Source organism: Hordeum vulgare, chromosome 2H (genome assembly GCF_904849725.1).
Source record: "Hordeum vulgare subsp. vulgare chromosome 2H, MorexV3_pseudomolecules_assembly, whole genome shotgun sequence".
Classification (NCBI taxonomy): Eukaryota; Viridiplantae; Streptophyta; class Magnoliopsida; order Poales; family Poaceae; genus Hordeum; species Hordeum vulgare.
Genome location: NC_058519.1, coordinates 15,691,533 through 15,712,769, shown reverse-complemented (window position 1 = coordinate 15,712,769; position 21,237 = coordinate 15,691,533). Strand labels below are relative to the sequence as shown.

The following is a 21,237-nucleotide window of genomic DNA, read 5'->3' as shown; positions in this document are numbered from 1 at the left end:
TAAAGCCCCTTACGGGCCGGGGCTAAATGCCCCGCCCCTACTAGTGGCATATGGGAGATGTATGCTGTCATTTTATTAATTTTCCATCGAGATCTTATAAAGTAATACATCAGTAAGCATGAAACCGGCCACCATCTTGACAACACATGTTACTAGTCGTATATCCTTGATGAAGGGATGCTGAATACTCAGACCAAATACCAAACAGACATTGCACCAATGCCTAGTATCCAGGAGCGAAGCCAGCGATAAGGCGAGGTTTGGTAGCCGCCATACCTAAGATTTGGCAAAAATACTATGATATATGCCATATGTCTGAATATTTGAGCCAAGTTGATGGAGTTCACTTCAGTTTTGTTAGTTTCAGCCTCATTAGATGACTTGCATCCCATAAGCCCACAACCCACAAGCCCACGTTCCAAACGAGGGCACTCAGTTCACACGTACGTGAGTGGATACCCCAAGAAAAACATATGTGAGCAGAGACATAATCTACTTCCTTCGAGTGCGACAGATCAGGAATCGCCTCGCCCTCGCCGCCATCTCCATGGCTACCTGACCAGGTGTGCCAAATTGATATTTGTCACCGTCGATCACCAAGGATCACTGTAAAATCCATAGCCTTGCAGCCAGGCCCAGCCATGGTCGGGTCGTTAAGGTATTGCTATACATAATTATTAGGAGCTGGCAGTTAGAGCTTCTATTAAACTGATAATAAATCGGTATTGAGCTACCGGGCAGCAAGGCAGTGAGTGGCACATATACCTATATTATACATTGGATTTTTCTTCGTGAACTCTGGCACACCTAAAATTAACCCTGCCTTCGCCACTGCTAGTATCTAAAGCCAGATACACCATCCAAGCCACAATGTCGGAAGTGGGTGACACACCGGTCCGGCTTACTCCCTGTGGGCACCACACGTGCACGATGCAAAGACCCGCACCTCCGTGTTCCATCGATCGATCCTCAAAGCAGATACTAACGCATCGACCTTGCTAGGCCACTCTGCCATCGACGTCACCACGATGCCAAACAACGTGGTCCTCCTGCACGAGTCCATCGCCATACATTGGACGCCGAGCCTCAACTACTCCATGCCATCGAGATCCACCATCATGAATATGTAGGATGAAGAACTGCTCCACCAAAGATGCCGTGCACTAGTCCCTCGAGCCAGCGTACACCTCCAAGAATGACACCCCCAAGAGGGAAACGACACAAGAGTGTCATTGTCATCCGATCTGCTGATCTAGGGTTTTCCCCGAAGGTATTGGGTGGAGTTGGGAGCTTCACCTCGATGATGCCCTCATGAAAGAAATGACGATAAGGCGCCATCATTACCGCTTCTAGCCACTGCCTAAAGACCAGGTTTTCATCCGGATCCGTCCCAAAGAAATCCACCTGACAACATGTGCACCGTTCCGACCACCTTCAAAGCCCCAGATCTAGCCGCCTAGATCCGGCGACGATCCATAACAACCCGGCCACCGTACGAGCCCTGGCGCCCTCGCCACTACCTGAGTGTGCCACCACTAGAGCCTGGGAGGAGGGCTCCCACCCCACCTCGTCAAACCGCGAAAGACACAGAGATGGATCACGCACGCATGTCACCGTCTGTGATCCAAACAAATCCATAGAAAAAAACTGATCGTCGTCGCAGATCCGTCTTGGACTAGGACTACACCACGCCATCTGTCATGGAAAGACCGAGCTTCATATGCTACCACCTTCCAGGGCCGCTGCCCCGGGATCCAGGACGAGCATCACCATTGCCTCGGCCACGTTCTGGGGTCGCCGACCCGCCGACCTGCCGTCCATCATGACCAATGCCGCCGTGACCTCACGAACGCATCGAGAGGCCAACACCACCCAATATTCCTTGATGCCCTGCAACTCCACCGAATCCGCCCAGCACCACAACGCCCCCTTGCTCCATCACCGAAGGTGATCCGCCGCACCGCCACTATGCAGATCAGGAAGAAGCACCTCGACGCCATGCGGTGACCCGCCTCACCCGATTTGACGAGGGTGGGAAGAGGCCCTCCGACGCCGCGGTCAGCCGCCTGAGGCTTCGCCCGACGGCTTCCTCTAGTGGCAACAAAGGGGTGGGGGAGGGGGGGATGGGGATGGAGGCGCCCGGCGGTGCGGTTTAGGGTTTCCACCCGAGCCTCCCTAGCGGGGAGCGACGCGGGGGCAATACTATAGTGGATGAGCTACCGGGTAAATTGACATACGTACCAGATTCATTCCCCTAATGTTGTGTTCAGATGTCTAGGGTTTCCACCCGAGCCGCCCTAGCGGGGAGCGACGCGGGGGCAATACTATAGTGGATGAGCTACCGGGTAAATTGACATACGTACCAGATTCATTCCCCTAATGTTGTGTTCAGATGTCTAGGGTTTCCACCCGAGCCGCCCTAGCGGGGAGCGACGCGGGGGCAATACTATAGTGGATGAGCTACCGGGTAAATTGACATACGTACCAGATTCATTCCCCTAATGTTGTGTTCAGATGTCTAGGGTTTCCACCCGAGCCGCCCTAGCGGGGAGCGACGCGGGGGCAATACTATAGTGGATGAGCTACCGGGTAAATTGACATACGTACCAGATTCATTCCCCTAATGTTGTGTTCAGATGTCTAGGGTTTCCACCCGAGCCGCCCTAGCGGGGAGCGACGCGGGGGCAATACTATAGTGGATGAGCTACCGGGTAAATTGACATGCGTACCAGATTCATTCCCCTAATGTTGTGTTCAGATGTCTAGGGTTTCCACCCGAGCCGCCCTAGCGGGGAGCGACGCGGGGGAAATACTATAGTGGATGAGCTACCGGGTAAGTTGACATACGTACCAGATTCATTCCCCTAATGTTGTGTTCAGATGTCTAGGGTTTCCACCCGAGCCGCCCTAGCGGGGAGCGACGCGGGGGCAATACTATAGTGGATGAGCTACCGTGTAAATTGACATACGTACCAGATTCATTCCCCTAATGTTGTGTTCAGATGTCTAGGGTTTCCACCCGAGCCGCCCTAGCGGGGAGCGACGCGGGGGCAATACTATAGTGGATGAGCTACCGGGTAAATTGACATGCGTACCAGATTCATTCCCCTAATGTTGTGTTCAGATGTCTAGGGTTTCCACCCGAGCCGCCCTAGCGGGGAGCGACGCGGGGGCAATACTATAGTGGATGAGCTACCGGGTAAGTTGACATACGTACCAGATTCATTCCCCTAATGTTGTGTTCAGATGTCTAGGGTTTCCACCCGAGCCGCCCTAGCGGGGAGCGACGCGGGGGCAATACTATAGTGGATGAGCTACCGTGTAAATTGACATACATACCAGATTCATTCCCCTAATGTTGTGTTCAGATGTCTAGGGTTTCCACCCGAGCCGCCCTAGTGGGGAGCGACGCGGGGGCAATACTATAGTGGATGAGCTACCGGGTAAATTGACATGCGTACCAGATTCATTCCCCTAATGTTGTGTTCAGATGTCTAGGGTTTCCACCCGAGCCGCCCTAGCGGGGAGCGACGCGGGGGCAATACTATAGTGGATGAGCTACCGGGTAAGTTGACATACGTACCAGATTCATTCCCCTAATGTTGTGTTCAGATGTCTAGGGTTTCCACCCGAGCCGCCCTAGCGGGGAGCGACGCGGGGGCAATACTATAGTGGATGAGCTACCGTGTAAATTGACATACGTACCAGATTCATTCCCCTAATGTTGTGTTCAGATGTCTAGGGTTTCCACCCGAGCCGCCCTAGCGGGGAGCGACGCGGGGGCAATACTATAGTGGATGAGCTACCGGGTAAATTGACATGCGTACCAGATTCATTCCCCTAATGTTGTGTTCAGATGTCTAGGGTTTCCACCCGAGCCGCCCTAGCGGGGAGCGACGCGGGGGCAATACTATAGTGGATGAGCTACCGGGTAAGTTGACATACGTACCAGATTCATTCCCCTAATGTTGTGTTCAGATGTCTAGGGTTTCCACCCGAGCCGCCCTAGCGAGGAGCGACGCGGGGGCAATACTATAGTGGATGAGCTACCGTGTAAATTGACATACGTACCAGATTCATTCCCCTAATGTTGTGTTCAGATGTCTAGGGTTTCCACCCGAGCCGCCCTAGCGGGGAGCGACGCGGGGGCAATACTATAGTGGATGAGCTACCGGGTAAATTGACATACGTACCAGATTCATTCCCCTAATGTTGTGTTCAGATGTCTAGGGTTTCCACCCGAGCCGCCCTAGCGGGGAGCGACGCGGGGGCAATACTATAGTGGATGAGCTACCGGGTAAATTGACATACGTACCAGATTCATTCCCCTAATGTTGTGTTCAGATGTCTGTATTCAAGACCTCCGTATTGAATTGATTCCCATTATAATTCAGAGAGGAAACTGTAATGGACATGAATACAGATTCACATGTTTGGATGCTCATCGAATTAGGCCATGGAATCTCAATGATTTTTCAATACCAAATCATGTTTGGAAGAAATACTATGAAACTACATATGCTTTGTGCTTTATTCATCAAATCAATTGTACACAATGTGTGGTTATAATTGAATGGTTATATAGCAACAAAAAGAACAAATATTCTAGAAATGAAGGAATCTGTGGTTAGCAAATTCATGTGAACATGGAGAGCAGGTACCAGCCGGAACAAGAGAAGATGAGGAACTTAGAAGGGGCTGCCTGGGCATGTAAAGAAGAGAAACCAGGGGATTCAAGGAAGGGGAAGAAGATGACAGAGGAAGGGAAAGAAGAAGATGGCAGAGAAGAATTTGAAGAAGAAATGTCAGATGGGGGGTGGGGGCTGCGCCGACCAGTGGGATGAGCGGGATGGAGCGCCCGCAGTCCAGCGAGATGAACCAGATACAGGCAGCCAGGAGATGCGCAGGCTGTGACGGGAGAGGAAGGGGCGCAGCAGCTGCGGAGGCTTGAATGTCCACTGCCACTGGGCAGGGGACGAGGAGGAGGAGGGCCATGGAGCGGGGATCCATACTTGCGCCACCGCCACCGCCTGAATCTTTCGACTTGAGCGGGGAGGAAAGGGGTAGGTCGCCGGTGCCACCTGAAGCATTGCGTTTCGCGGGACCAATTGAAGCCCCTGACCTCTGTATCGCGAGAAGGCGATATGTAGACCAAGTGAACAAGGTTAGAAGCCCTAACTCAAGACATTAAAGCCCATCAACCTGAAAGAAATGGATGAGAAGAAAAAAAAACATAATTTAACCAAAAGCTTCAAACTTTAGTTGCATGCATGATGAACAGAAACAATGATGCCCCATAAATCACGCCTTGGGTCATCCCAGTTGAATTAATTTTGTGATGGCTTTGCATGAACCGCTAGATTCCGTCACAAATTGGTAGAATACATGTTCAGAACATGGTCCAGATCAAGGGACTTTTCAAAATTACAAATCTTCTCACTTCATGTATTTAACATAGTTAGAAATCACCAATGATTTTTCATCCAGGTATTTTTTCTTTACAGAAAAGAAAGATTGCCTGACTTTATAGATAAATCCCAACAATCCAGATCACAGAGTAAAAACAGGACCGGTTCAACGGCATAAAAATAATAATACAACCAACTCTGCAGAAGGCACACATGCCTAGCAAAAATAAAAGAGACGACACTACTAGAATAACCTACTACGCCTACGGCTTATTCTATGCCGACGGCTTTTTGTCGGGGCCGTCCGCATAGTTGGCGTTATGCCTACGGCTTTCTAAAAGCCCTCGGCACAGAAAAGCTGTAGGCATATCTACATCTACGCCGACGGCCTCCGTCGGCATAGAAAAGGCCGTCGGCCTACAGAATAGTACGCCTACGGCCATCGTCGGCGTACATAGGCCGTCGGTATAGATGTGGGGCCGGCGATGGGCCCGGTCCGGGGGGCTGACGCCGTCGAATCTATGCCGACGGCTGGACGTCGGGCCGTCGGCATAGATACACAAAGCCACGTCATCGATCCGGGGCGCACCGACCAGCATCTATGCCGACGGCTGCCGTCGGCATATCTGCCACGTCATCGATCCGCAGCGCGTCGACCACCGGCCCTGGTCGTATCTATGCCGACGGCTTTGCCGTAGGCATAGTTTTTTTTCCTTTTCTTTGCACCATGTGTGTGTGTGTATATATATATATATATATATATATATATATAATTTGATTAACTTACATGTACCATGTGTAAATATAAATGTATTATTATTTTTATGAATATATATGTACTTTGTACTTTTTTCGAATACGTTAATGTTGTGTCGTCATTTTCTTTGAATATAGGTCCTTATATTTTATTAAAATCAAAAACAGCTCTGCCTACAGAAATATTGTGGTGGTTGCAAACGCCCTACACGCGTCTCCGGGGTGTGACCCCCCTCACGTCCGGGGTGTGCCCCCCCTCACGGAAATTCAAAGGCTACATCTCGTGTTCAATTGTTACACGGTTAGGCGGGACGGGGCCCTGGGGTAGCAGTGGGACTAGAGCGTCGCACCGGGCCCTCATACATGTCGTACGGTGTGGTGGCATGTCCGAAGAGGCGACACACGGTGGACGAGTCCACTGGTCAAAGCCTGTCCGATGCAAGGCAAAGGCCTAGATCTACGGGTCAACGGGGTTAGGGTTAGTCCGATTGGGTGGCTGTCGGGGGTAGCTATGCCACCGAACATCGCGTCGGGTCCTCATGCATGTGTGAAAGTGATGTGACATCGACAAACGCCCGTCGCGACGCTCGGGGGTGTGTCCCCCCTTCATGGACGATACTGCCGCAATCACTTTGAGGGGGGGAATAGCGGCGTCGGGTCAACATGGAGGGAACCTAGTGATGGGTTGTACTGAGACCATGTTCTTAAATGTTCCTATGGGCTGACCTATCAAAACGAGGTGGAAGAGTCCACTCGTCAAAGCCCATCCGACACAAGTCAAAGACCTAGATCTACGGTTCAACGGGGATAGGGTTAGTCCGATCGGGTGGCTGCCGGGGGTAGCTATGCCACCAAAACATCGCTCGGGTCCTCATGCATGTGTGAAAGTGATGTGACATGCGTAGACGCCCGTCGCGGCTCTTCGGGGTGTGCCCCCCTTCATGTACGGCAATGCTTACATCACTTTGAGGGGGGGTAGCCGCATCGGGTCGACATGGAGGGAACCTAGTGACGGGTTGGACTCAGACAATGTTCTTACATGTTTCTATGGGCTGACCTATCGAAACGAGGTGGAAGAGTCCACTGGTCAAAGCCCGTCCGACGCAAGTCAAAGGCCTAGATCTACGGGTCAACGGGGCTAGGGTTAGTCGGATCGGGTGGCTGTCGGGGGGTAGCTATGCCACCGAAACATCGCGTCGGGTCCTCATGCATGTGTGAAAGTGATGTGACATGCGTAGACGCCCGTCGCGTCGCTCCCGTGTGTGTCCGCCCTTCATGTACGACAATGTCGCCGTCACTTTGAGAGGGAAATAGCCGCGTCGGGTCGACATGGAGGGAACCTAGTGATGGGTTGGACTCGGACCATGTTCTTACATGTTCCTATGGGCAGACCTATCGAACGAGGTGGAAGAGTCCACTGGTCAAAGCCCGTCTGTCGCAAGTCAAAGGCCTAGATCTACGGGTCAACGGGGCTAGGGTTAGTTCGATCGGGGGGCTGTCGGGGGTAGCTATGCCACCGAAACATCGCATAGGGTCCTCATGCATGTGTGAAAGTGATCTGACATGCGTAGATGCCCGTCGCGGTGCTTCCGGATGTGTGTCCCCTTCATGTACGACACTTCAGCCGTCACTTTGAGGGGGGGGGGACATGCGCACCGGGTCAAGCCGGAGGAAATCTAGTGGTGGGTTTGGCCCAGGCCGTGTTCACGCATGATCCTATGGGCTGAGTTATCGTAACCAGGTGTACGAATCCGTTGTTCAAACCCCATCCGGCAAAAGTCAAAGGCCTAGATCTCCGTGTCAACGGGGCTAGGGTTAATTAGTCCGGTCAGGTGGCGTCCGGGGGTAGCTATGCCACCGAAACATCGCACGAATCCTCATGCATGTGTGAAAGTGATGTGACATGCGTAGACACCCGTCGCGGCTCTCCCGTATGTGGCCCCCTTCATGTACGACAATGTCGTCGTCACTTTGAGGGGGGAAATAGCCGCGTCGGGTCGACATGGAGGGAACCTAGTGATGGGTTGGACTGAGACCATGTTCTTACATGTTCCTATGGGCCGACCTATCGAAACGAGGTGAAAGAGTCCACTGGTCAAAGCCCGTCCGACGCAAGTCAAAGGCCTAGATCTACGGGTCAACGGGGCTAGGGTTAGTGCGATCTGATGGCTGTCGGGGCTAGCTACGCCACCGAAACATCGCTCGGGTCCTCATGCATGTGTGAAAGTGGTGTGACATGCGTAGACGCCCGTCGCGGCTCTCCGGGGTGTGCCCCCTTCATGTACGGCAATGTCGCCGTCACTTTGAGAGGGGAAATAGCAGTGTCGGGTCGACATGGAGGTAACCTAGTGATGGGTTGGACCCAGACCAAGTTCTTACATGTTCCTATGGGCTGACCTATCGAAACGAGGTGGAAGAGTTAACTGGTCAAAACCTGTCCGACGAAAGTCAAAGGCATAGATCTACGGGTCAACGGGGCTAGGGTTATTGCGATCGGGTGGCTGTCGAGGGTAGATATGCCACCAAAACATTGCTTGGGTCCTCATGCATGTGTGAAAGTGATGTGACATGCGTAGACGCCCGTCGCGGCGCTCCCGTGTGTGTCCCCCCTTCATGTACGACAATGTCGTCGTCACTTTGAGGGGGGACTCAGACAATGTTCTTACATGTTTCTATGGGCTGACCTATCGAAACGAGGTGGAAGAGTCCACCGGTCAAAGCCCGTCCGACGCAAGTCAAAGGCCTAGATCGACGGGTCAACGGGGCTAGGGTTAGTTGGATCGGGTGGCTGTCGGGGGGTAGCTATGCCACCAAAACATCGCGTTGGGTCCTCATGCATGTGTGAAAGTGATGTGACATGCGTAGACGCCCGTCGTGTCGCTCCCGTGTGTGTCCGCCCTTCATGTACGACAATGTCGTCGTCACTTTGAGAGGGAAATAGCCGCGTCGGGTCGACATGGAGGGAACCTAGTGATGGGTTGGATTCGGACCATGCTCTTACATGTTCTTATGGGCAGACCTATCGAAACGAGGTGGAAGAGTCCACTGGTCAAAGCCCGTCTGACGCAAGTCAAAGGCCTAGTTCTACGGGTCAACGGGGCTAGGGTTAGTCCGATCGGGTGGCTGTCGGGGGTAGCTATGCCACCGAAACATGGCGTAGGGTCCTCATGCATGTGTGAAAGTGATCTGACATGCGCAGACGCCCGTCGCGGTGCTTCCGGATGTGTGTCCCCTTCATGTACGGCACTGCAGCCGTCACTTTGAGGGGGGGGGACATGCGCACCGGGTCAAGCCGGAGGAAATCTAGTGATGGGTTTGGCCCAGGCCGTGTTCACGCATGATCCTATGGGCTGAGTTATTGTAACCAGGTGTACGAATCCGTTGTTCAAACCCCATCCGGCAAAAGTCAAAGGCCTAGATCTCCGTGTCAACGGGGCTAGGGTTAATTAGTCCGGTCAGGTGGCGTCCGGGGGTAGCTATGCCACCGAAACATCGCGTCGAATCATCATGCATGTGTGAAAGTGATGTGACATGCGTAGACACCCGTCGCGGCTCTTCCGTATGTGGCCCCCTTCATGTACGGCAATGTCGTCGTCACTTTGAGGGGGGAAATAGCCGCGTCGGGTCGACATGGAGGGAACCTAGTGATGGGTTGGACTGAGACCATGTTCTTACATGTTCCTATGGGCCGACCTATCGAAACGAGGTGAAAGAGTCCACTGGTCAAAGCCCGTCCGATGCAAGTCAAAGGCCTAGATCTACGGGTCAACGGGGCTAGGGTTAGTGCGATCTGATGGCTGTCGGGGCTAGCTATGCCACCGAAACATCGCTCGGGTCCTCATGCATGTGTGAAAGTGATGTGACATGCGTAGACGCCCGTCGCGGCTCTCCGGGGTGTGCCCCCTTCATGTACGTCAATGCCGCCGTCACTTTGAGAGGGGAAACAGAAGTGTCGGGTCGACATGGAGGTAACCTACTGATGGGTTGGACCCAGACCTAGTTCTTACATGTTCCTATGGGCTGACCTATCGAAACGAGGTGGAAGAGTTAACTGGTCAAAACCCGTCCGACGCAAGTCAAAGGCATAGATCTACGGGTCAACGGGGCTAGGGTTATTGCGATTGGGTGGCTGTCGGGGGTAGATATGCCACCAAAACATTGCTTGGGTCCTCATGCATGTGTGAATGTGATGTGACATGCGTAGACGCCCGTCGCGGCGCTCCCTTGTGTGTCCCCCCTTCATGTACGACAATGTCGTTGTCACTTTGAGGGGGGACTCAGACAATGTTCTTACATGTTTCTATGGGCTGACCTATCGAAACGAGGTGGAAGAGTCCATTGGTCAAAGTCCGTCCGACGCAAGTCAAAGGGCTAGATCGACGGGTGAACGGGGCTAGGGTTAGTCCGATCGGGTGGCTGTCGGGGGTAGCTATGCCACCGAAACATCGCGTCGGGTCCTCATGCGTGTGTGAAAGTGATGTGACATGCGTAGACGCCCATCACGGCGCTCCCTTGTGTGTCCCCCCTTCATGTACGAAAGTGTCGCCGTCACTTTGAGGGGGAAAATAGCCGCGTTGGGTCGACATGGAGGGAACCTAGTGATGGGTTGGACTCGGACCATGTTCTTACATGTTCGTGTGGGCCGACCTATCGAAACAAGGTGGAAGAGTCCACTGGTCAAAGCCCGTCCGACGCAAGTCAAAGGCCTAGTTCTATGGATCAACGGGGCTAGGGGTAGTCCGATCGGGTGGCTGTCGGGGGTAGCTATGCCATCGAAACATCGCGTCGGGTCCTTATGCATGTGTGAAAGTGATCTGACATGCGTAGACGCTCGTCGCGGTGCTTCCGGATGTGTGCCCTTCATGTACGACAATGCCGCCGTCACTTTGAGGGGGAACATGCGCACGGGTCAAACCGAAGTAAAATGTATGATTTTTTTAAATATAAATAATCTGTGAGTAACATGTATATTTTTAATAAAAGATCTAATAAAAAATAATTTATGTGTAACATGTATGAATTTTGTTTAATAAAAGTAATTTCTTTAAAAAAACATACATAAAAAAATATTAAAAAATGCAGGTAGGTACGCTGACGGTTAAGCTGTCGGCATACGCTGCCACGTCACCGATCCGGGGCGTAGGTCGTGTGGGGTCCGAAGCTATGCCGACGGCTAAGCTGTAGGCATAGCTAGCCTTATCCCCTCAGCCGTATCTGCCTCCACTCATTCGGTCATTCCACATCCATCGATCCAGCCCACACTTCCAGACCCGCGCCGCCGCCGCCTCCACCTGCCCTCGCCCTGCCCCTGCCCTCCTCCTCCAGCCGCGCCGCCGCCGTCCCCGCCCGCGCCGCCGCCTCCCACCTGGATCCTTCCTCTTGAGGTGAGAATCACAGGGTCAACGCGAGGAATCAAAGTCTTATCCTTCCACTTCCCAGGTTTGGACTCCGTCCATGGCGTCCCAGGATCACCACCACCACCACCACGGCGGCCACTCCCACGACGAGGACGACCATCACCACCACCATCACGGGTGAGTTCACCCGCCTCCGCCACGCCATCCTTCTCGCCGTCCGCGCAGCCGACTCAACCAGCGCCCGTTCTGCTCTGCGCTTGCAGGGATGCCGCCACCGCGGCCGCCGGGAAAGTGGCGGGGGCGGGGCGGGCTCGTGGGTCGGCGAGGACGGGCGCGTGTGGCACTCCCACGACGGCCTGGCCCCGCACTCCCACGAGCCCATCTACTCTGCCGGAGACTTCTCCAAGCGCGCGCTACCGCTCGACTCCGGCAGCTTCGCCCACCGCGCCTTCACCGTCGGCATCGGCGGCCCCGTCGGCACCGGGTATGCCCACCTCTCTCCCTGCGGTTGCTAGATTCTTGGTTGTGATGGATTGGGGGCTGTCCCTTGTCCGGCGAGAAAGGAGCCGCCTTTTCCTCTGAATCTGTTTGCGCTTCCCGCTTAGCGTTTGCTGCAAATTTCAGCTCTAGGCTCTAGATTGGTATGGAATGGTGTAGGTACTCTTGATCTTTGGAGATAATTGTGGATGCATAGCCGCTGAAAAATGTCCCTTTGACCACAAATCTGTTGTCAAATGTTGGAGTTATTCTTGGGCAGAATAGACATTATATGCTCTGTTTCCTGGTGTGATTACTGATTAATGAACACTGTCATATGCTTATGATTTTTTCTGATTTTGCCAACAGACACGCCTCCTTTGCCGTGCTTACAGCCACACACTGTTTTGTTGTTCTTGCTGTTGGGCGTTATGTTTCCCTACCACAGTATATACCATCCTAAGATATATTTATTTTTTAATTCGGAAGCGAGTTTGGGAGGTCTGGTCCTGATGTGGTGAAGAAGGGTTCATGTTAACGAAATAACCTGATGTGGTGAAGCAAGGGTTTCTAATTTCATATCGTGGCAACTAAGAAATGATGAAGTGAGATGATCCCCACAATCTTCTGCCTGTTTTGCCTTATGCAGGAAGACTGCCCTGATGTTAGCACTCTGCACTTGCCTCCGTGACAAATATAGTCTTGCAGCGGTATGTGCCATAGTTCTATCCTGTGATTCTCTTAAGATTGCTTAAGTTGTTATCTACTTTTCCGGATTAAACTGCACCATTTGCCGCATCTTTGGGCATCAAACTTTCATATCATATGATCTAAAGATATATTCAGTTGGCCTGTTTCTGAACTGCAAGCAGTTGATTTAAAATACAGGTCAATATTTGTATGTGGAGACCATCATAGAAATCTAATTACTTAACATTCTTGCGATATTTTCTTAAACACAAATACCTAGTAGTCTAGTCTCCACAATGTATGCTTGAATTATACCACACCCTTAGGATTTCTCTTTCTTTGCTTTTTATCATCTGCAGGTTACAAATGATATATTCACAAAAGAGGATGGAGAATTCTTGGTCAAGCATGGAGCTCTTCCTGAAGAGCGTATACGTGCCGTTGAAACTGGAGGCTGCCCTCATGCAGCTATACGGGAGGACATCAGACCGGCTTAGTGTTATCAGTTGACTGTTTGGGAAATGTCCTGTATCCTCTTTGTTTTGATACGAAACCTGTATCATTTTCCATAATATTATATTTACCCTTATAATCTCTTCTAAAACATGTAGCGGACTGGTGACACGACTCCTGCTTCGTCGAGTTCTTGATGATGTTCTTTAAGTGTCTACTTGTGTTCATTAGATGATGTTCTTCAGATAATGATGATGTCTGTTGTCATATTGAACTTTATGTGATATTTGTGAGATGATGATGTTGAACTTTATGTGATATTTGTGAGATGATGTTGTTGAACTTTATGTGAGATGATGATGATGTTGGACTTTATGATGATCTTAGTGTCATGTCATATTTGCTGTCATATTATTGTGTTGATTTTGAATGAAATGGTCAAAATAGGAAATATATAAAAAAACAGAGTGTAACTATGCCTACAGCTTTGCTGTCGGCATAGATATGGCCAAGTAGTCAGTTGCTGCCACGTGGCACATCTGTGCCGACGGCTAGACCGTCGGTGTATAGGTATGCCGCCAGTAGCCGACACGTGGCGCATCTATGCCTACGGCCTAGCTGTCGGCATACATTTACGATCTGTCGTTACGAAGGACGGCCGGCGCACGACATCTACAATCTATGCCGACGGCCTGGCTGTAGGCATAGATGCGCCACGCGTCACTCCGCTGGACGGCCGGTGGAGTAACGGCGCCGTTAGAAACCGTTTTATGAAAAAATATGCCGAGGGTCACACTACGCCGACGGCTGTACGAAAGCCGTAGGCATAGATACCTATGCCGACGGCCGTGGCATCTACGCTGACGTGTTCTATGGCGACGGGGATATGCCGACGGCTGCCGTCGGCATAGAGCTATGCCGACGGCATCTGGCTGTAGGCATAGTTGAAAATTCTAGTAGTGCGAAACAGCAGAATTCATACTACAGGGGGTTGGCTCGAAAGGGCGGTAGGACACAGGTTGGAAGCAGACGCCGTATACGATTTAATCGCTTGACAAAGGAAAATCCTAATTTTCAAGGGGATCCGCGAACGCAAAATTGCATTGGAATGGCTGTGTTGATGCCCACCACAGATGAGGGAGTAAAGTGACTTGACTGAGAAACGACCAAGAGGGGGACTGGGGTGAGGTGATAGAGTCGAGAGTCTCTGAAAGCACGGGGAAGCGAGCAGTGAGTTCCTGCTCCACGATGGAGACAGATGGATCAGAAACATCAGACAAGGAGGGGGAAGGTGATAGCAAGAAGGCCACCTCCAACCCACCAATCAAGCCAAAAACTGGTTGACATACAGTCACCCACCACAAACTTGACTAGTCTGTATTTTTTGGGTTTGCACATAAGCTTCCATTTACCAAGTCTGTATTTATTTCCTTTTTGTCCGCCTATTTCCAAAAGAAAGAACTACGATCTTTGTGAAAAGCCTCGTGATTACACGCAAACAGTCGGTAGAAGCCCATAATGAAGGTAGAAAGGCTCGATAAACTAGGATTGATCAGGACCACCTTCCCATTCGAGGTGCGGTGTCTAGCACGCCATGGCAGAACCCGGGCAGCAAATTTCTTATCCGTGGGCCTGAAATCTTCGGCTTTAAGGCTTAGAGGCACTCCAAGATAGGTCATAGGGAAGGAGCCCAGCTCAAAATTAAGCAAGTTGGTGGCACGAATTCGTTCTTCGGGAGAGCAGCCCGACAGGCCGGCACAAAGGCCTCGCTCTTAGCGAGGTTAATTTTAACGCCCAAAATTCATTCAAAGCAGAGGAGGATGAATTAAAGGCTGGCCAACTGAAGCTCGTCGTATTTAACTAGATTGATATAGTGTCGTCCGTGTAATGAAGGTGGGAGATGTTGTTGGGGGAACAAGTTAGTAGCAACGCTCGTAATGTGGCCCTCACAACATCTCCAACCGCAACGCAAAAAATTCGTGCCCAATAAATTTTTTAACGCGCCACTGTAACACTTTTAAAGCGCGGGAACCGAAGCATCTCCAACAGACGCGCGCTAGTGCAGCGCCCAATTCAGCCCGATCCAGCGGCCCCACCTGCAGCAGCTCAGAGTTTGCTGCGCACGTAAGACGGTGCACCAAATATGCTGCGCGTTATAGCGTTTTTAAGCGTGTGCCTAAAATTTTTGGCACGCGCACTGTTTTACAGCGTCTGTTGGAGCTGTCCGACGCTCAAAAAATGAATCTTTTAACGCGCGGAGCAGTTTTTGGGCACTTGTTGGAGATGATCTTAGCAGCAGTAGAATCTAACATATTTGCCCGCGCATCTACCAAAAAGTTAAAAAGCACGAGGGATATCAGATCTCCTTGCCTGCGGCAACAACCTCACCGATCGAAATACAAGTATGTCCACCCGAGACTAGCTGCATTAGCCTAGAGACCTAGGGGTGATCAAAACCTCGGGACAGAAGAATCTCTTGGAGGAAAGGCTAGCAAACACAGCCATACGCCTTTTCAAAATCCAACTTAAGGACCACCACCTTCTTATTTTTAGACTAGAGATCATGAAGCAATTCATAGAGCACCAAGATGCCATCCAAGATGATCCTGCCCTTGATGAAAGCCGATTGGGCCGGTAGGACTAATGATTTTATGGAAATAATTTAGAAGCAAATGCGTTGGAAGGGAATTTTACAATGCTGTTTATCAGGACAATAGGCATGAAAAGGTGAATCTGGTCAGCGCCTTTGACCTTGGGAATGAGCGTCAGGGTTGCGTATTTTAGGCGGCAAATATCAATTGTACCCAGACAAAAGCCCATGTAAATCGCATAGATAAGCGGTTTAAGCGTAGACCAGAGCTTCTTAAAGAACGGGATGGTGTAAAGCCGTCAGGGCCAGCGTAGACCAGAGCTTCTTAAAGAACGGGATGGTGTAAAGCCGTCAGGGCCAGGTACCGAATTGGATTTGAATGTGGCAATGGTCACATCAATTTCCTCATTCGAGAGAGGGGTTGATAACGTCGCCATGTCAGAGGGAGCCGGCCAAATGGTCACTCTCCCAAGCATGAGGATCAAAACTAAGAGTACATGAAGCGCGTCAGTAGTACTCTTACTGCAGTTTGAGCAAAGAGTTGTTACTCTTATTGCAGTTTGAGCAAAGAGTTGTGCATTGAGCTATCAGTAACTACGGTGGTTTCACGACATATGCAGGAGTAGTGGTAGTAGTTTCCTTGCCGTCGTCTGTCGGGTCAGTACATAGATAGGAGTATTCACCACGTACGTATGTACATGCCACTCCTCCCACGATATGACCATGAAAATTTATAGAGCGGCAATTTTCATATCGCTGGCTTCGAGTTTACTTGGGAGGAAAAGAATTGTCTTATCTCCTTTGTTAATAACGTTGAGTTGTTTAAGGGCACTTATGGAGCTGGTCCAAATACTACACAATACGTGTCACTAGCCCACAAGTTGACCAATACCAACATTATGTACTATTTTTTTTTGCCACTATTACATGTCAAATAAATTACAGTGCTTACTATGCTACTATGTTCTTCTTCAACAGAAGCTCCGAAGAGTTGTTGTACCTACAGCGATGGATGCGAAAAGTGAGATGACAATTATTTGCCATCAGAAGACCAATTTCAAAGGCACCTACTTGACTGCAAACCCACAAGATGGACACCTCAAAATTTATGAATGGCGGCAAATATTGAATGAGTGCAGATCCAAAGTTGGAGATCCAGGATCTCTTTACTGCACCATGAAGATGCATGCTCATTCTTATTCTTTAAAATTTATCCTAAAAGAGAGGAGTAGGTCCTAATCCTTTGTCATTATCAGGACTAATTAACTAGTGGACATTTGTATCGTCGGTTGTGTTTTGCCTATGCAAGTGTTGGTTGCTACCTACCAACGAATATTTAGTTGCAGCATTTGTAGTCATGGTTGACAACAATAAGAGGTTAATGTGTGAAGCAATATTTCATCCTCTCTTATTCTTATCAATGTATTTTGATATTTGTTGTATGAAAAACGCAACCATGGAAACATTTATGTTGGCATTGTTGTGCAAATTTCAATTTGTGTGACAAACACTCAGTGATGGGCGTAACGAAAGCATGCCAGAGATTAACTACCAGTGGCGGACGGCTGCCTGCCACTGACATGGGTATAACAGTGGCGAGAGGTCGGTGGCAGGTGACTCTAGGAGCCTGGCCCGCCACTGCTGGCCTTTTTCCACCCGTTAATGCTAGGCATTCCTACAGTAGTGTTAGCCTCCATGCCAACCTTGGCCTTAAGCTCCTTGGCCCGTAAATTGCCCCCTGCCCCAGCCTCGAAGGAAACAACGAAGGTGCTGAGAATAGTATCTCCTGCCGTCCATTGTCCCAAATGATCTATGAGAATCTAAGAACAAAGAGGTTCATTTGTTGACAACCAGAGGAATGAAATCGTCTCTAAGGAACTAACTCGACTCAAATCTGAAGTGGGAGGGCGGCTGTATGGATAGCACACCACAAGAGACCAGAACGGCCGAGGGATCAGAGCCAATACACGGTTTAGCTAGCAAGGAGACGCGGGGAAAGTGCATTTCCCATTCGCGTTGTCATAAGGGCCCTATCTAGGACGCACCTCACCGGGTTCGATTGACGATTAGACCAAGTGAAATGAGCCCCAACTCAAGGAATTTCGCGAAGAGCCGACGCATCAAGAACAACATTACATCTAGAAGATGCCGCCTAGGACAAGTTAGGGTTGTTCGATGAAAACCAGGGCCTACCGCTGAGGCCGAAGAAACCTGATAACCAGCCACCTCCCAGCACGGCTACGTGACGAGCAATGGTCCAGTGGTCATGTAATCGAGGCTACTTAAGGTAGACATCAGCTGCCCACTAGGTAGCGAACTTGTAAGTTGTAACGATTCTTCACAGAACATCCACTCTCCATCTCTCCCTTAATGGGTTAGAGTTACATTTTCTAGAAACAAAGTATACCATGGGAATTTGGAAATTAAACCACAGACAAATCTTCTAAAATTCTCTAGCTACAGAAATTGTTGCTGCGCTGCTACTTTTCCTGATGCTTCCTAACCCCAATAGTATGCTTCAATAGCATATCACCGAAGCTCCATGTTCTTGGTGTATGAGTGAAAAACATTGCGAACTGTGGTACCACTATTAAAAAAAGGTGTGGTGTATATATTGATATGTCGAATACATTGTAGAACTCAGCTTTAATTAGAAAAGTAATGTGCTTGACTCAATGGGGCACGACGAATGGCCAGGCTGATGTATCTTGAGTACACATGGTCATTATGTTTTTTGAGTGTTGCGCTTGTGCATGTGCTCATTGGCGTGGCTCGTGGAGAGAATTTAGTACCATGAGTTCCTGGAAAGCTATTTGCCTGAAGGTGTGACACGCACGCATGATCGAATGTGCAAATCGGCATAAAAGAGGGCAGTTAAGAACACCATTTAGGAAACGGGACGAAGTGCACACGAGTAAGGCGATATGTAGACCAAGTGAACAAGTTTAGAAGCCATAATTCAAGACAGTAAAGCCCATCTATCTGAAACAAACGGATGAGTGAAAAAAAAAAAGAATTCAACTAAAAGCTTCAAACTTCAGTTGCATGATGGGGTCCCAAACTTCAGTATTTGGTCCCGAAGTTCTCTAGACTGCCCCCACATTGCATAGAAGGGTGTTTTAGTGGGAGAAGTTTCAAGAAGATACACGGATAATAAATCCAATGCTCTCATATAGCACAATAGGTTATGTTTGTAAATTGTAAGAACATGATTTTCTTTACACAGCATACCATCAAAGTACACAATTGACTTGATGGGGTCAGGAAGCACTGTTTAGCCCATATCTTCAAACAAGACATGAAACAATGGGGTGGGACCAATAATGTTCTGTGTTCATTGATGAATATCTTGAAAGTGAAATTGATACAACGAGTTACTAAAAGAATATTTAGTCACTATGTATAATCACATTCATACAAATTTAGTGAGGTACTCAAACATGAACAAGTGTGTGGCTAACTAAAAAGGCAGCAAGCAAAAAATCTCACGTGTAGGTACAAAGATGACCTAGAATGAATAGGATCTTAGATCAAATGAAACGAGGTTCGGAAGCTCGAAATCGAAATCATTAAAGCTAGGGAAGGTCAATCGTACTATCAGTCTATTGTCCATCTGTCTAGAGACATCCTCAACATTCTCTTCCCTTCACGTATTTTAGGTTTTCCCCGGTAACCACATCTTTCTCTTTTATTAATTGTATATTTAGTAGAAAAAGTTAGTAGAAGTTAGTACATTGTTGTTGTTCTTCTACTAAAAAAAGTTAGTAGAAGTTAGTAGCTTTTTTGGACGTAGCATATTCTTTATACTAAAAAAAACTAGTAGTAGTTATTAGATAGTGTACATGTCCACCTAAAAGTTTGTACTAGTTATTCATGATGTATGTTTCATAAGGAGTGCCAATTATTTGCCATCAGAAGACCAATTTCGAAGGCACCTACTTGACTGCAAACCCACGAGATGGACACCTCAAAATTGATGAATGGTGGCAAATATTGAATGAGTGCAGACCCAAAGATGGAGATCGAAGATCTCTTTACTCCACCATGAAGATGCAGGCTCATTCTTATTCTTTAAAATTTATCCTAAAAGAGAGTAGTAGGTCCTAATCCTTTGTCATTATCAGGACTAATTATCTAGTGGATATTTGTATCGTCGGTTGTGTTTTGCCTATGCAAGTGTTGGTTGCTACCTACCTACGAATATTTAGTTGCAACATTTGTAGTCATGGTTGACAACAATAAGAGGTTAATGTATGAAGCAATACTTCATCGTCTCTTATTCTTATCAATGTATTCTGATATGGGTTGTATGAAAAACGCAACCATGGCAACATTTAATTGGCATCGTTGTGCAAATTTCAATTTGTGTGACAAACACTCGGTGACGGGCGTAACGAAAGCCTGCGAGAGATACCAAAACAATCAGTGGCGGGCTCCTACACATGCCCACCACTGCAGATTAACTACCAGTGGCGGGCGGCTACCTGCAACTGACACGGGTATAGCAGTGGCGAGAGGTCGGTGGCAGATAACTCTGGGAGCCTGGCCCGGCACTCCTGGCCTTTTTCCACCCGTAAACGCTAGGCAATCCTGCAGTAGTGTTAGCTTCCATGTCAACCTTGGCCTTAAGCCCCATGGCCCGTAAATTGCCCCCTGCCTCAGCCTCGAAGGAAACGGCGAAGGTTCTAAGAACAGTACTCCTGCCGTCCATTGGCCGAAATGATACAGTAATGAGGTTTAGCCCATATCTTCAAACAAGACATGAAACAATGGGGTGGGACCAATAATGTCATGTGTTCATTGATGAATATCTTGAAGGTGAAATTGATACAACGAGTTACTAAAAGACTATTTAGTCACTATGTATAATCACATTCATACAAATTTAGTGAGGTACTCAAACATGAACAAGTGTGTGGCTAACTAAAAAGGACAGCAAGCAAAAAACCTCACGTGGAGGTACAAAGATGCCCTAGAATGAATAGGATCTTAGATCAAATGAAACGAGGTTCGGAAGCTCGAAATCGAAATCATTAAAGCTAGGGAAGGTCAATCGTACTATCAGTCTATTGTCCATCTGTCTAGAGACAAAGTTGAAGTGGGAAAAATTCAAAAGTCGGCCTGAAGCATCAAATGTTAGTTGCGGAGCAAAATTTGATACCAACTAATTCATTTTTTCCTGTTGACAGAGTTAAATGCTTTATTTCAGACACAAAAGTTCTGCAACAATGTTTCATGAAACAGCATGATTTCACAGACAATTTTTGAACAACCATATTTTCAGAATAAATGACAATATTAGATATAATTAGATCTATACTTGCCGCTCTAATTTGGGCAGATAAAAGAATTACATATTGGGGACAATATCAGATAAAATCCATTCTATATGCTTAATTCATGATATTATAATTCAAAAGAAAGGCAGATTGCAAATGTCTAGTCAAATTTTGATTACAAAAGCATCCCTTTTACAGGAGACTGAAACAGATTGAGGACATATCAC

At 48.9% G+C, this 21,237-nt stretch overlaps 1 protein-coding gene across 1 annotated transcript in view; it reads left to right on the top strand.

Moving 5' to 3' along the window:
- Positions 1 to 13,493, top strand: part of LOC123425004 (actin cytoskeleton-regulatory complex protein PAN1-like) — a 30,400-nt gene extending 16,907 nt beyond the window's left edge. The window contains exons 4-8 of the mRNA XM_045108678.1: positions 11,247 to 11,250; positions 11,349 to 11,698; positions 11,785 to 12,005; positions 12,648 to 12,708; positions 13,048 to 13,493. Of these exons, the coding sequence (XP_044964613.1) occupies positions 11,247 to 11,250; positions 11,349 to 11,698; positions 11,785 to 12,005; positions 12,648 to 12,708; positions 13,048 to 13,185 (774 nt within the window). The 3' untranslated portion in view covers positions 13,186 to 13,493. The remainder of the gene's footprint in view (positions 1 to 11,246; positions 11,251 to 11,348; positions 11,699 to 11,784; positions 12,006 to 12,647; positions 12,709 to 13,047) is intronic.
- The last annotated feature ends 7,744 nt before the right edge of the window (positions 13,494 to 21,237 follow it).